Consider the following 14420-nt stretch of genomic DNA (forward strand, 5'->3'; position numbering starts at 1 on the left):
CAGCTCAGCACTCCCCCAAAATCTGTGTTTATGACAGGGGGAAGGTGGGCCTAGGATGGGCTGGGCTGCTGCCTCAGTCCTTAGCACTGACTGTTACTGAGAGCTTGAGTGTTTATACAGCGCGGGACAGCACAATACCAGCTGGCTGATAACACCAGGCTGTCACCGGCTCCTGCGCTCTCCTGCGGTGATTCCCTCCATCACTCTACTTCCTATCTCTCATACTAAGTCCACAATACTAAGTCCATGTATTGTCAATATAACACAATGCAATTTGTCTCTTTTTATCATTGCGTCGTTGTTTTCTTACTTCATGAAGACTATTTGCACACCTATGAACAGAGCTCATTCCACTGGTGTGCTGGTAATTTTGGATCATGTACTTAAACGTCTCCTTTTATTACACATGGTTGACACACATGAATAATATTGGTCTTTGGTTTTAATTATTGAATTACACTTTCGCCATGTGCCGGGGAAAGAAAAAAAGGCTGTAGAATGTTCTAATAAGTATATTCATTGGCAATAACCTTAATGAACCGAAGGATAAATCATAGCTTGGTAAACTAGATTCATTGTACCTGCCCTAGTATATGCCACTGTAGATCAAAGTGCAGTGGATAAAATGTTTAAAATGATTTAGCCTTTTGAAAGCTGGTCTATTAAATTACAGGGCATTTCTTCTGTTTGATGAATGGGAACGGTAAGGTTACTTGGTGGTCTGTAAACAGGTAGGGAGTCTGATAATACACACTAGTGCCTCTGAGACACAGTCTATACAGCACAGTTACCAATATAAATGCTTCTCCTATCACACTGGCAGCCTTAGATTTTTAATTAGCATGCCATTTCATATGACTGTAGACATTTCAAAGGGCTGCTTTGTGCTCCCCCTTACAAATGTCTCTCTCTCTGCGTTTGATGTCTGCCTGATGTAAATACGGGCAATTAAAAAGAAGCCCAGGGTTGGAGATGCACAAGGTCCGCCTAATTAAAACACAAACAAAGGTACCAAGCAGAAAACACCTTATGATTAAGATCTAAAGTGTTATGATGAATCAGAGGTTCCATTAATTGTTAGGTTAAAATCAGTACAAAGGGCAAACATGCCTGTAGGTTTAAATGAATGAAAGAAAGTAGAGGATAAAGGCTGACATGCAGATAAAGGCTACCTACTGGTAGAGCGGCCTTGCACATTCTATACTCATCGGTCGCTGAATGCACAACCAATTATATTGTGTACCTTGTAGGCTACCTTGTGAAATTGTTCCATCAAAACAAAAGCGGAAAAAAAAACCTACTCTTGGTTACCTGAAACAGATAAGTAAAAAGTGAAATTTTGTTTTTAAGCGATTGACTTTTTCCAGTTATCTTATACAGTATGTCCGTATCAGTGGCATAAAATCGGAACTATCTGAAAATATATTTTGCACCCACTACTTTGGAAACCTTTCAAGACACGTAACTGTGTTATTGCAGAGGCAAGTGGTGGAATCTGGCTGGTTCAGACTGGGTGAGGAAATATCATTGTCTCTCTCTCTCTCTCTCTCTCTCTCTCTCAGAAAAGAAAAACAATAGGTATAGCAGAATTTGACCTGGGGCTTTTACCCATGAAGGGAAAGACATTCTTTTACTGCAATTGTGTTCAAACATGCCCAGAGTACTTTATCCTCTTGTGGTGAACACGCAAGTACAGTAAACAAAACAATGGTATCAACAGCATCGGAGATTTGCTTTTCAAGGTCTGCTAACCCAACCAACCATTTACCTCTTAGAGATGACACATCCATAATTATAACGTATTGTCATGTGTTATGAAATGCGGTGAATCTGAGGTGAAGACTTTTTTTCTGGAGGCAGTAGAAACAAGCACCATAATCCAGTATACGCGGCGTGCTTAAGTGAGACATGGAGAACGGGGTTATTAAGGGTTAATGATTTCAAATCTTCATCTGCCTTTTCTTGTATGCTGTTAGGGCTTAGCATCAGCATGGGCAGGCAAGAAGGAGGGTTTGAGAAGGAGCATTAGTGGCGGATTTCTTTTCACCAGCCGATTCCAGAGGTAACTGTTTGTTTTCATACCTGAGCTTAGCTGTCAATCTGGAGGAACGGTGAGGAGGGAGATGAAATCTCCTGAACAAAACCACAGAGCAAGAAAGGCAGGCCGGCTGGCAGGGCTCCAAACCACAGAAAGTAGCAGATAATAGACGGTAAGGTGGAAGGAGGCGTATGAGAGAGAGAGAGAGAGAGAGAGAGAGAGAGACAGGGGGAGAGATTTTAGACTTAGACTTGACATTTTTAATTATGTCCCTCAAAGAGATCTTTGTCTGAAAAAATGCTGTGCTTCCGTATTTCACACATCATATATATAATATGTTTTAAAATGCTTCTAATCCTGAAGGTGACTGTACATTCATAATGACACTATGATATTTTTTATATATATTATTGGTTTTGATAATTGTACCTCACGTGATTAATAATGATATAGTGTCATTTGGAAAATAAGCTTGCTCTGTGCCGTGCCTCTCATGAGCTTCACACTCAACAGAGCTGTTTAAGTTTCCCTGTAGAGGGCCAGTGTGTCCTGGCCCCCCGTGGGTGAAGAAAAAAAAAAGGCTCAAGCATTTACTCAAACTGAAGGAAAATATGTAGTCGCTAAATTGGAACACAAACTGTATTCATTCTCTTGGAATTTGTAAAAAAAAAAAAAAAAAAATGAGGCTTAACATTGTACATTTGCGTTGAAATGGTAGCTTGAATTCTGAAGCACAAAAATTGGGTCTCTTGCAGTCTGATAATCAATTTGAGAATGGTGTCTACATGACAGTGGTAGGCTGCACACAGACGGTCCTGTGGCAGGCAGATAAGTGGAAGCTCTTTAGGAGGAGAGCGCGGGGCAGGGCAGGGCGGCAGCTGAGACTGATTTGATGCTGGCCCTACCTGGGCTGGCTTTCCCCCCGCACAGACAGAAAGGAGTCTACTGTGTGAACACAGAGCCCATATTGTTCAGCCATCTGGGTTTGCTTCAAAACATGATTATTCAATTTAAAATTTAGCTTTATTCATAATGGCTTCAATAAAGTGGGGAGTGGATGGCACTGGAGATACACAGCACAATATCTGTATGTATTCTACCCAGTGACACAGAGTTGTTTAGGTTTAAAGACATGAAATACATATAGTAGAATGCATATTAAAGGAATCTATATTTATATATAGATGCCTTTACATTATATACATACTATACATACTGTATTTATGTTATGCATATTACAAGTATATTATAAAATCGATAGATAGATAGATAGATAGATAGATAGATAGATAGAATAAGAATATTTTAATTACATGAATATTTAGTTATTTAGTTTGACTGAAATGTTTGACTAATTCAGTATTACATTTTTTGGAGAGTGTTTGGGGAGTTTGGAAGCATGTTTGCGAAATTGTTTGATTAGGAGGAGGGAGCTCTCTGACAGACACACACACACACACACACACACACACAAACAAACACAAAACTGTATCTGTCCAGTTGCTCCAGTCAAAAGTGCCTCAGTTAGCGTTTTCTCCCCAACACTTCAGTCAACTGTTTGCCCTGTGCACTCAGGTGAAATATGAGCCACAGTAAATCATTATTCTTCAGGCCACATTTGCCAGATGAATGTATGAGAGTGTTGGACTGTGTGTTTTTCTCCTCTAATGAATTGAGGAATTTAGCTTGTGGCAATGGCAGTAGAAAGGAAGAGAGGAGCAGCTTTGTGCTCGTGTGTGCTTGTGTGTGTGTGTGTGTGTGTATGTGTGTGAGACAGAGAGAGAGAGTTTTCTCTATTTTATGATTTATTTTGTATTATATTTTAATGGTTTTAATGCCGTGTTTTACTAATGACTTTTAGATTTGCATAATACATTTTATGCATACACACGTATCTATCCTATTTTGATTTAAAGAGTATATAAAGCATTTGCCAAGCTTTATTTTTGACAAAGACACACCTTTCTCCTTTCTAGAAGGGTACTCCCCTGAAATATTCATCAGCTTTCCCGCTGCAAAGCAAATTGTGTCTTCACAGCCACGTAACGCTGCTGAAGCACGGGCTGCCCCGGCTGGCCTAGGTTAGTACATGTCAGGGTGATTTCGCTCTACAGACCTTTCATAGCCACAGCTCGCTTGCTTTTCCACAACTCCAGCTGTTCCTCTCTGTCTTGAGCTTCACATCTTCATCTTGAGCTCAAGGTGTTCTCCTGCCATGTTAAGTTCTAGCTCCTATCCTATGTAGAGCTTTGAGGTTATATTTATAAAGCCAAAAATAAGAGTATTCATGATCTCTGGTTAGGTCCAATGACCCTACTAACTTAACTGGAGAGCTTCTTGAAACTATCAGCTGTACCAAACAAGAAGGTGCTCTTTGGCAGAGGATCAAAAACTACTTTTTTAATCATGTTACTAAAGTCTTGATGACTTATGCTGGTCTGTGATCAGCCATCTTGTTCTGATACACTTTCTGAATACAGGCACCAGTCTCAGCTGTTCTTGCTACCTGCTTTTGGCCATTAAAGTCCAGCTCTGATCATCTGGATTAACCCCAGAGAAAACACCATTGATACACCCAACAGTCTGAAAAATGTTGATCCCTTTGGCACATTTTTGAGTCCAACAAAACAAGTAGATACTGCTTTAATTATCAACTGTATAGGTTAGACCAGTGAATAAATGTTCTGCAAAAAGAATAAAATACAACATCTAACTCTTTATTTCCTCCCAAGGTTTGCAGACTATAAGCTTTTTCTTTGATCATTCTCTCTCAGGCTTTAAGCTTTTGGTATGTGTGAGACCTTGAAATACTCATAGAATCTGGAGTTATGGTAACATAACTAACGTTGTCTGGTGTTTGTTTATATTTTATAGGGCACAGGGGTCAAACCCATCATCATAAAGGCCATGAGAGATGAATGGAGGAATTGGAAATGTACTTTGTGGTGATCTTTGCTATATACTGTCTTCCATGCCCACACTGTCCTCCATGGTGTCAAGACATGTTTTGTCGCAGTGTATTATATAGTCAAAGAACGACATACTCATCTACTGAAAGAACAGAAACTAAAGTTCACGTATTGAGTTTTTTTTTTCTTTACTTCAGTTAGAATTTCAGTGTGACTGCCATTCCCTGTGGAGTTATATGTTCAGGTCGAGCCTCTATCTTGGCTTTGATGAAGTACCTTGTCCAATGTCATGGATAGACAGTGAAGTGCTGGAGCTTTCACATTAGCATAATTATACTGAAGAGTGATGCTTCCTCTATCATCAAAATATTAGTCTCCATCAGTGTTCAGCATGAACAGCAGACCCATAGTAGATGAAGTGTGCTTTTATTAATAACCTCTCCATGTGTCAATCAGAATATTTCTTGAAAAATATTTTCGCAGAACCATTTAAAGCATTTTGTTTCTGTAATAGTGACTTTTAAAACTGCATCTGCTGTGCACAAATATGTACACATGCACACACACACACACACACACACACACACACACATATATACATCTTATATATAATGATAATAATAGTAGTATACTACCATCAGCATATGCGAACAGTAAATTGCTTTTAAGAGTCTCAAGCACAGAATAAGTGGTTTTAAAATCTTGACAGAATCTTTTTTAGCAGGTGGATGGGCAATCTCTCAATTTGAAGTAGCCTATAAGTTCATGCCATATAGGAAGGCTTAAGGACTGAGAGTCAGAGCTGCCAGTGGATGACATGTGCTAGTGAGTCCTTGCTCATGCTTGTTAATGGTGTTTTATTGGCAAGATTAACAGCTTTTATATCATGGCAGGGGCAGCAAGCCAGGTAAAACAGCTGTTGCTCATATTGTCTTGGTTGTGGGACATGGAGACACTTTAACGCCATATTACTGGAAACACATATGGCCCCATAGCATTGCTGAACAAGTGTATATACTAGTTTGAAGCAAAGGGATCCCATAAAACTAGCTTTTGTTATTCTTTTTTCCCCCTTAAACTTGGTTTGCTGCCAGTCAGCTGCTCAATGTAACAGATTATTTAGGCTATGGGGATGAAATCTTTTAGTCATATTCAATATTATAAAAGTGAATTTGGTGTCAAGACTGACTCAAGTGTCATGCTTTCGTTGAAGCAATATTATGGTTTGGGAGAAAGGTCTGTGGCCTGAAAAATTCTTCTGTTTGAAAACTAAAGAAAGCAGCAATAGATGCCATTAGCAGTTATTAAATTGCCTTTTTTGTGTTTTTCAGAGGAAGAATGGACAGAGTTCACATTAGCGTTCTAAATCCCGCGCTGCACTGAACACACAAGTGCATTCAGTCAGGGGCATGTACCTTTTATCATTTGGAGCAGCACACAACACACATCTGTACACACTCATGCCTACATACACACACACACATTAAGAGAGGGAGAGAGGGAGAGAGAGAGAGAGCTTCAGCACGCAAGGCATTCAAGCTATGTGCGGTCTGTGTGCGGATATGGCCCGGCACAATCGTAGCATTTAGACAAGTCTTAATTTACTTAGGATGGGCTTGCAGCATATGGAAGCATCCACAATAGCTGACTGATAGAGAGACAAAGAAATTCCAGTGTTCTGGCGCTAAAAAAGTCATTCAGATCTGGTCATAATGGCTCAGCTGTCCTAACCAAAGGAAGGGAAGAGAATAGGGTGCCTTGTGATTTCCCCCCTTTTCACCCTCGCCCTCCCTCTCTTTTCTTCTTTTTTTTGTGCCTGAATCTTTTATCTGTGTTATTCACTCGGGACTCTTCAAAGTAACAAGCCTCCTTCTTTTTCCCCGGTACTGGACTTGGAACCCAAATTAGAGACTGCTTGATTAGAGCAGAGAGGAGGGAGCCAAGAGAGAGGGAGATGTGGGTATTGGACAGAACAAATCGCACCCCTACAAAGTGCCTTTTATCCAAAGACCCCAAGGCTCAAATACCCCCATCCCTCCCCAAGCAACCATGGCTCTGCTTGTTTTCCTCTTATCATTTATTTAGTCACCCGTTGATGTTTTCTGCCCTACTTTGTGACGTTTAAAAGAGGCAGGAATCTCAAAAGGTGAATTCTGAATGGACTGAAACTGAACAACATAGCTTCCTCGTCTCCCCCGTCCCATGTGTCAATCTAGCATTTCTGCAGTTAACATGGCCTGAGAAGAAAACAAGAAAGTGCCAACCCAGCTTGACCGCTCACTCCTGGGACCTTCTGGGCCTAACAGGCTCCTGTGTCGGTCTACTATTGTCCTACTGAGCCTCTCTCCATCAACAGGGGATGTCACAACATGTTAGATCTGGGCAGGCTGCTGGGGTTTATGTAGCACCCAGGCATCTCTGGGCTGTCTGTCTGCCGTCGGAAGCACGATATGAGGAGACACGTTAACGGGCAGACCCCGGCCCCACCGCTGTTAAGAGCCATGCAATATGCAGGAAACGGCCTCTTTTGTCAGCAGGCTGGTCAGAGACAGACCGCGGCTCTCCTCTTCTGCACCGCCCAATAAAAGTTTTATCTGCATTTTAAAGCTGATCCATAATTTAGAGCAGGAAGAAAGAGATTTTTACACTGAACCAGCCAACAAAAAACATATGTGTCTGATTTTCTACTAAGGATGCCCAGCAGATCTCTGGTCAGCTCTTAAAAAATGAGAATCTCCTACCATGTTTTTATGTTTAACTGATTGTCTAAAGCTGTATTTAAATGTTCGTTTTCAGCGTAGCCATGAATCAGAATATGTCTTGAATACAATACATTGACGCCGATTTTGAGATCTCTCGAAATGTGGTGGTGGTGGGGTGGATTTGGGGTAAGGAGGGTTAAAGACAAAACAAGTGTGAAAGATTAAAGATGAGAAAGTAAAGAGGGAAGGACCAACTTGCCATTTTCTCAGTGTGGGGGGGGGGGGGGCAGTCTGGGCTTCCCACAATACAGCCCAACATCAAAACAATGGGCCCTCTGTTAGTATTCTCTTAGTGTTCGGGCCGGCCTGCACTCCCCACACACGGCCCCCAGACTAGCCCACTGGATCCCTCTGTGGACCCAGAGCACCAATCTGCTGCTGTATGTAAGCAGACACACACACACGCACACAAACACGCGCCACGTATATAGTGTACTATTGTTTATTTTTGCCATTTATTACAGTATTGACATTCACCCCTAAACTAGTGAGTGGCCATCGGACATGTGTAAGCAGGGAGGCTGAGAGGCCATCATTGAGTCCAGATGTTTGGGTCCCTGTTCGAGGGCGTCTATGCCACCCTGGGGCCCCGATGACACCTTATCTTCACCCTACCAGGATATCTTCTAGTATCTTGATTCTCCTTAGTTTCTATCCTCATCCCTCTTTTCTTTCTTTCTTACTTTGTTTCTCTCTTCTTTTCTTCCTTTCTTCCTTTCTTCCTTTCTTTCTTTCTTCCCTCCCTTCTTCCTCCCTTCCCACTACTGTATTGATAGCGGTGATCTGTGATTGTGACTGCGACTGACTGATCTTTCTGGTGACCTGTAAAATGCAGCTCCTTCATGGACACAGCCAAAGGTTAATAAAATTGGTGTTGAATGTATCAATTTTACAGATAAGCCATTCACAACAAGTGTAGTCGGGTGAATAAGAAGTCAATTCAGCCCTTGGAAACCGCACGCAAGCCCAATGAATAGCTGCTTTTAGGTGCTTTTTTTTCGTTAGGAGGATAAATGGAGAATTGCAGCTCTCTTCCATTGCAGCAGGCAGCGGAGGCAGAGCGAGGCGAGCCGAGGTTCAGACAAGCCTGCCAGTAAATTGCCCTGAATGGGTTCTGGAGGTTGACAGGCCCTATTAAGACAAACGGCCTTCCTCATCGGAGAGATAAAATAAATCAGGTGTTTAGTCAAATTAAAATAGTTTGAGTGGAGAGGGCCCCTGGGAGCTCTGGGAGAAACTCAAGACAGATGTGGCCAGAGGAGAGAGGAAGACACCCAGGAAAGAATTCAGCTCCCACTGGCCCCAGGCCAGACTTTACTGTACTGTTATCTGGCTCTCTATCCTTTTATCCTTTTCTCCCTCTGTTCCCCCCCCCCCCCCCCCCCCCCCCCTCTCTCCTCTGTCAGTTTTCTCATCTCTTTTTTTGTATGTTCTCCCAGATCAGCTTGTCACACAGGAGTGCAGTGGGAGGAGAGTGAGTTACTGTCTAGCCTCTCACTGGCAATTATGTTGGCTGTGTAAGTCAATGGGAGGATCACTTAGCATTGATTAGGAGGAGGGAGAGAGCAGTGCAGTGGAGCTGCTCTCTCCATCACACAGAGTGAGGACATGTGACTGTAGGGAGAGAGGTAAACCTAGTGGTCTGCATTCAGGTCCCTTGGTCTGGCATTGCCATTCTTTTTCAAGTATGCATACATGATGACTAGAATTGACAGAACAATTACTAACAACACAGAGCAAATATAAGCATTGTCGATGCTGTACAAATCTTTTAATTTAATTGTTGATTTTTAAGTGCGTACCAAATATCTTGCTGTGCAGAAAGTGGTAGGTGTGCGCCCTTTCAGCAGAAGTCCAGTGGCTGATGGCCGCAAGGAGTGTTACTGGAATTGCTTTATAAAGAAAACTTGTATAACTTTTAGCTCACTGCAAACACACTGCGAGCCCCAACACTTTCTTTGTATTCACCCCTGATAGTCTGACATAAGCTGCCACCTCAGCCTGACAGCTCCCCGCAGCTCTTTGTGTATTTGCCGGGAACAATTCCTTCCCTTTCTCACTCTCACACTGAAAGCTGTGAGCACCAGCTACAGTAAAATAGACAACTCCAGGCTGTGACCTTAACACTTCTAATAACGTCACTGCAGTTGGTTGCTGACAGTCTGGCTTTCTTTGTACTGTATTTTGTGTACAATACAATAGCGCAATATTGTGATCTGTGCCTGCAGTACATTCAGTTTTCTATACTAAGGATTATACAATGACCAAGGCCATTCTTACAAAAGTCCACACCCCGGCTTTTTTGTCATGGTCCCTATAATACCATTTGCATACTCTCTCTCTCTCCCTCTCTCTCTGCACTACACATACCTGTATCTATTTGTTTGTGACTCAGTCTCTCCATCTTGTGTCTGTCCTACTCTCAACTGACATCTCTCTCTCCCTTCCTCTCTCTCTCTCTTCTCTCTCTCTCCCTCTCTCTCTCTAGGTACTCCAGAGAGCCTGGCAGAAAAGGAACACCAGCTTTCCACAATGATCACCCAGCTGATCAGCCTGCGAGAGCAGCTTCTGGCCGCCCACGATGAACAGAAGAAGCTTGCTGCCTCACAGATGGAGAAACAGAGGCAGCAAATGGAGTTAGCTCGTCAGCAACAGGAGCAGGTAACTGCTCACTGCTTTCTTTCTCACGTTGTCAGTGTCTCCTTTTTTTTTTTTTTTACCCCAGGTCATCTCTGTTCTCTCTCTCTCCTTCTTGCTCTCTCCATATTCCCCTCACCTTTCTCTCTTTCTTTCTTTCTTTCTTTCTTCCTTTCTTTTGTACTCTATGGGATTCTCTCCCTCTTTGTCCATTTAACTTTGTTTACTTTATGTCCCCTACCCTCTCTATAATAAACCCCTTTAAATACATTTGTCACAGATTGTCACTTAACCCTCTATTTCATATTAAATTTCATGGATGAAATGTGCCAATAAAATATTATTCCTCTGTCGGAATTTGGAATAATATTACATTTAAGAGATGTTATATTCTATATTAGCTTGGATATTTCAAGTCATGCTCGCTCGCCCACATTTATGCTGTGTGGTAGGAAAAATGTTATTATGACTTGTACTAACAAATGTATGAATGTGTGAATTAAACGTTATATTAAACACGGAAGTCCTCTATATCTTATAAATCGTCTCCTATTAGAACAAGCCTGGCATTAGATTTGCAGCACAAATCAGGCCAATGAGCCATATTGTACAAATCAGCAAATTAGCAGAGGCCATGAAGTGTGTTAATGTCTGGGAAGAAATAAGGACGCAAACTATCCACACGGGCGACACTTTTATTATCACCAGCCACCCTAATGGCTATGAGTCAATTATCAGCGAGGAGTTCACTCAGAGTTTTCCCAGCACACGCTCAGACCTTCCTGTGTTAAATGAAGAGATGGACCATATACCTTGGAGTGATGCATTTGGTCATAGTACACTAATAATACATTAACAGTATTGATTTCTTTTTCAATCAATGGTGTTCATTTGCAAACTACACTCAACTCTGTAGGCTTTGTAGATATACAGATATAAATGAATAGTGATATAACATATTTTATTATTTGGTCATATTTTAAAACGGACGAATACGAATAAAATGAGACAGGCAGAGAGAGAGGGAGAGAGAGAGAGAGAGAGAGAGAGAAAGAGCCCGCTGAGAGCTAGAATGTCATCAAGCCATCAAGATACAACACAGTAATTAACTGTTGACACTCGTGAGGAAGCCAGCACAAATTAATCCTGACACATTTGCAGACGACCGATATCTTACAGTGAACACTTTGTAATTATATTTAAAAATGAAAATTAAATGACACTTAAAACTAGGTTGTCATGCTCAATGAAGTGCGCATGTAGATAGAGGGACTGCTGGGATGGGGTGGATGGCGGGATGGCTGTTCGTCACTGTGCTGCTCAGGGGGGTCGGGATCAGACGGAGCGCTCCGACAGACCCCCGTCACGCATACCCTGCCTTCACCGGTTATCTCCATCATAACCATGTTAATCTGTCCTCTGTATATAATTTATCCTCCATAACTGCTTTACCACTGATTGTGACAGTATGGTTCGTCATTTAGAAAGTTGAAACTGTGTAGAGTTTTGTTTGATTTTGCAGCGGTTTGGCTAGAAGTCTATGGAACATATTTTGTAAAAAAGCGAAGAGAGTAATATAATGTTAGTCTCCCCCTGTAATCTGCTACTGTCTTTACAGTGTAATTGGCTTGGACAGGTCTTAGCATACTATGCAGTGTGAACAGGAATAAATTAATTTCTTGACTTTACTTCTGTTTGCAACCAGATTGCAAGACAACAGCAGCAGCTTCTGCAGCAGCAGCACAAAATCAACCTCCTCCAGCAGCAGATCCAGGTCAGTGAATTTGTTTCTGTTGTCCTTCTAACACTTAGTATCTTACACCTCTCACATTCTCACTCCTCATTACTGCATTTCTCCCCCTTCATTCTAATTGGTGCACAACTGTCATCATGAGCCAAATGTATATTCAAGTAAAAGATTACATTAAATCAGTTCTACCTTCTGCGAGAAAGACTTTTCTTCCCATCTTTTTCTCATTTTTACCTTTCATGCGACTTGGCTTGGTATCTTTATTTTAATTTTTGTGTCACTCTCTTACATTCATCACTCTCATCAAATGTTAATTGCCTGTTGGTAATTGGGAGGGCTTTAAAATATGGAGGAGAATAATTAGCACATCTTAATGAACAAAGACGAAAAAAGGGGAAAGTAACAACAGCTAATGAGTCCTGTTGATGGAGAAGAGCCTGGAGGTGGGGGACATGAAAGAGGCTGGTAAATGCCTCTGAAACGAGCCTGTCCCAGAAGAGCTACGTGGCATGCTTTCACACAGCACAGCAGCTAGTCAAACTTATTGCCATTATAGTGTATGGCTGGCATTGTTTTTTTGTTTTTGTTTTTTTAGTTGTAAATACTAATAATTTCTACTGGCATACATTTAGATGGTGCTCTAGGTTTTAATTTATGTACTTACAAAGCTGTGTGTGTGTGTGTGTGTGCATGTGTGAATGTGCATGTGTGAGTGTGTGTGCATGAGTGTGTGTGTGTCTTGTGTGGTACAGTACAGAGTGTTGAGGTGAAGGACCACCCAGGCAGTGTGTTGTTGGACATGGCCAGACTGTACAGAGTAATCCAAGGTTGGTCACTGGCTGTGGTCAAGGTTGTGGGCCTAGCTGTCTGAGGGAAGCCAAGGTTATCCTGTTGGGTGTGCCTGGTGTCAGGCACATCCTTCTCCATTCACCTCCTACACTCTGCTTGTTCTTCCTGCAGGCAACTCCCCATCTTCTCTCAATTCAACACAACACATAGACTCATTTTCGGCTGTATGGGTGGTGATATGTTTGACAATCTTGGGGGCAGATAGGGAAAGGTCACAGCAATACACAAGCAATGTGCCACAGGTTCAAAAATCTCTTCAAACGTTTACTGGCAAGAAGTTGTTCCTGTGTATTTAAAGCAACTATGCTGAAGTGACTCAGTGGTGATTGTTGCCCATCAGTTCCCCCAAAAGTTGTCGCATGTTTCCCTACCTCGTATCGTTGCTCTCAAGAGCCACTGTCTGGTTTCTTTGCTGAAGATCAGTTCCTCTTTATAGGCGTCATTGTCAGGGTTCCCTGCTGTCCTGTATATCATACCCCAACAGCACTCAGTATGTTGTTCCTATGATGTGCGGAGGCAAAGCAAACCCCTTGGATTTAAACAGCAGTAAGCACAACAGCAGGATATACTGCTAGGACATTAAAACTCCCTCTCTCAAGGGCACTTCCCAAGAGAAGGGCCTCACTGTCAACATGCTCTTGAGAAGCCACTGGACTGGACCTTTCACTTTAACAGTGGACAGTCTATTGGAAAAATGACTCCATATCACACTCCACTAAAGAGGAGCATAGAGCACGACACTCTCTGTAGAAAACACTCTAAAATGAAGTACCTCATGCACTACTAAGGGCCTAGTATCACTCATATCATGGAGGGCTCTTTACTTATGCTCATTGAGTACACACAGCCTTAATGCATCTCACTTTTAGAGGTCCTTACTTTCATCTCAAAGTTAAAGGCAAATGATACCTGGAAATTCCCCTTGATGCATAGTTTTGAGATAGGGTGGGGGGTCGAGTGTGTATGGGAATGCACTCCTAAATATGTATAGATCCATTTCAAACACTTGAACAGAGATACAAGCAAAGTCCCTCCTTGCGCAGCCAAGTTAGCCAGCGTCTCCCCTGAGCAGACCCCGAGCTGTCCTGATAAAAACACCACATCCACAATTAAACAAAAGAGTCCCATGTTCAGACCATCTGCTCCGCTGCCCATCAGTCTCTGCTGACTCCACTCAACAGACAGACCACTATTAGGAGCAGCCCACCAGAGGACAAACAACATGGATTACTCTCACTACTTCAGTTTGATCATGTTCAACATTGTTTATCCCACACCAAGTCCTTTAATGCCGATTTCATGACATTTTCTCTCTTCCTGACCTACTTCCTCCAAATATCCAATGTGGTGCTGGCCACTCCTCTCAAGATTGAGAAGCAAAGAGAGGAGAAGAGAGGCAGGGGCAAGTTAGTGAAGCATCTTTTTGCCACTCTGTTTTCATTACTGCTGCCTCTTAAAAAATGCCCTGGCCCCTT

General features: G+C 42.1%; 1 protein-coding gene across 2 annotated transcripts in view; it reads left to right on the forward strand.

Annotated features, from left to right (window-relative positions):
- LOC139653077 (transcription factor SOX-6-like) overlaps window positions 1-14420 on the forward strand; it is a 142414-nt gene that overhangs the window by 74995 nt on the left and 52999 nt on the right. For both annotated transcript variants that reach the window (XM_071530034.1, XM_071530035.1), the window contains 2 exons: window positions 10198-10370; window positions 12052-12120. In XM_071530034.1, the coding sequence (XP_071386135.1) occupies window positions 10198-10370; window positions 12052-12120 (242 nt within the window). The remainder of the gene's footprint in view (window positions 1-10197; window positions 10371-12051; window positions 12121-14420) is intronic.

This window comes from Centroberyx affinis, unplaced genomic scaffold (assembly GCF_046629955.1).
Source record: "Centroberyx affinis isolate AG114_WGS23_722 - 3 ecotype Tasmania unplaced genomic scaffold, CSIRO-AGI_Caff_v1 ptg001863l_1, whole genome shotgun sequence".
Lineage (NCBI taxonomy): Eukaryota > Metazoa > Chordata > Actinopteri > Beryciformes > Berycidae > Centroberyx > Centroberyx affinis.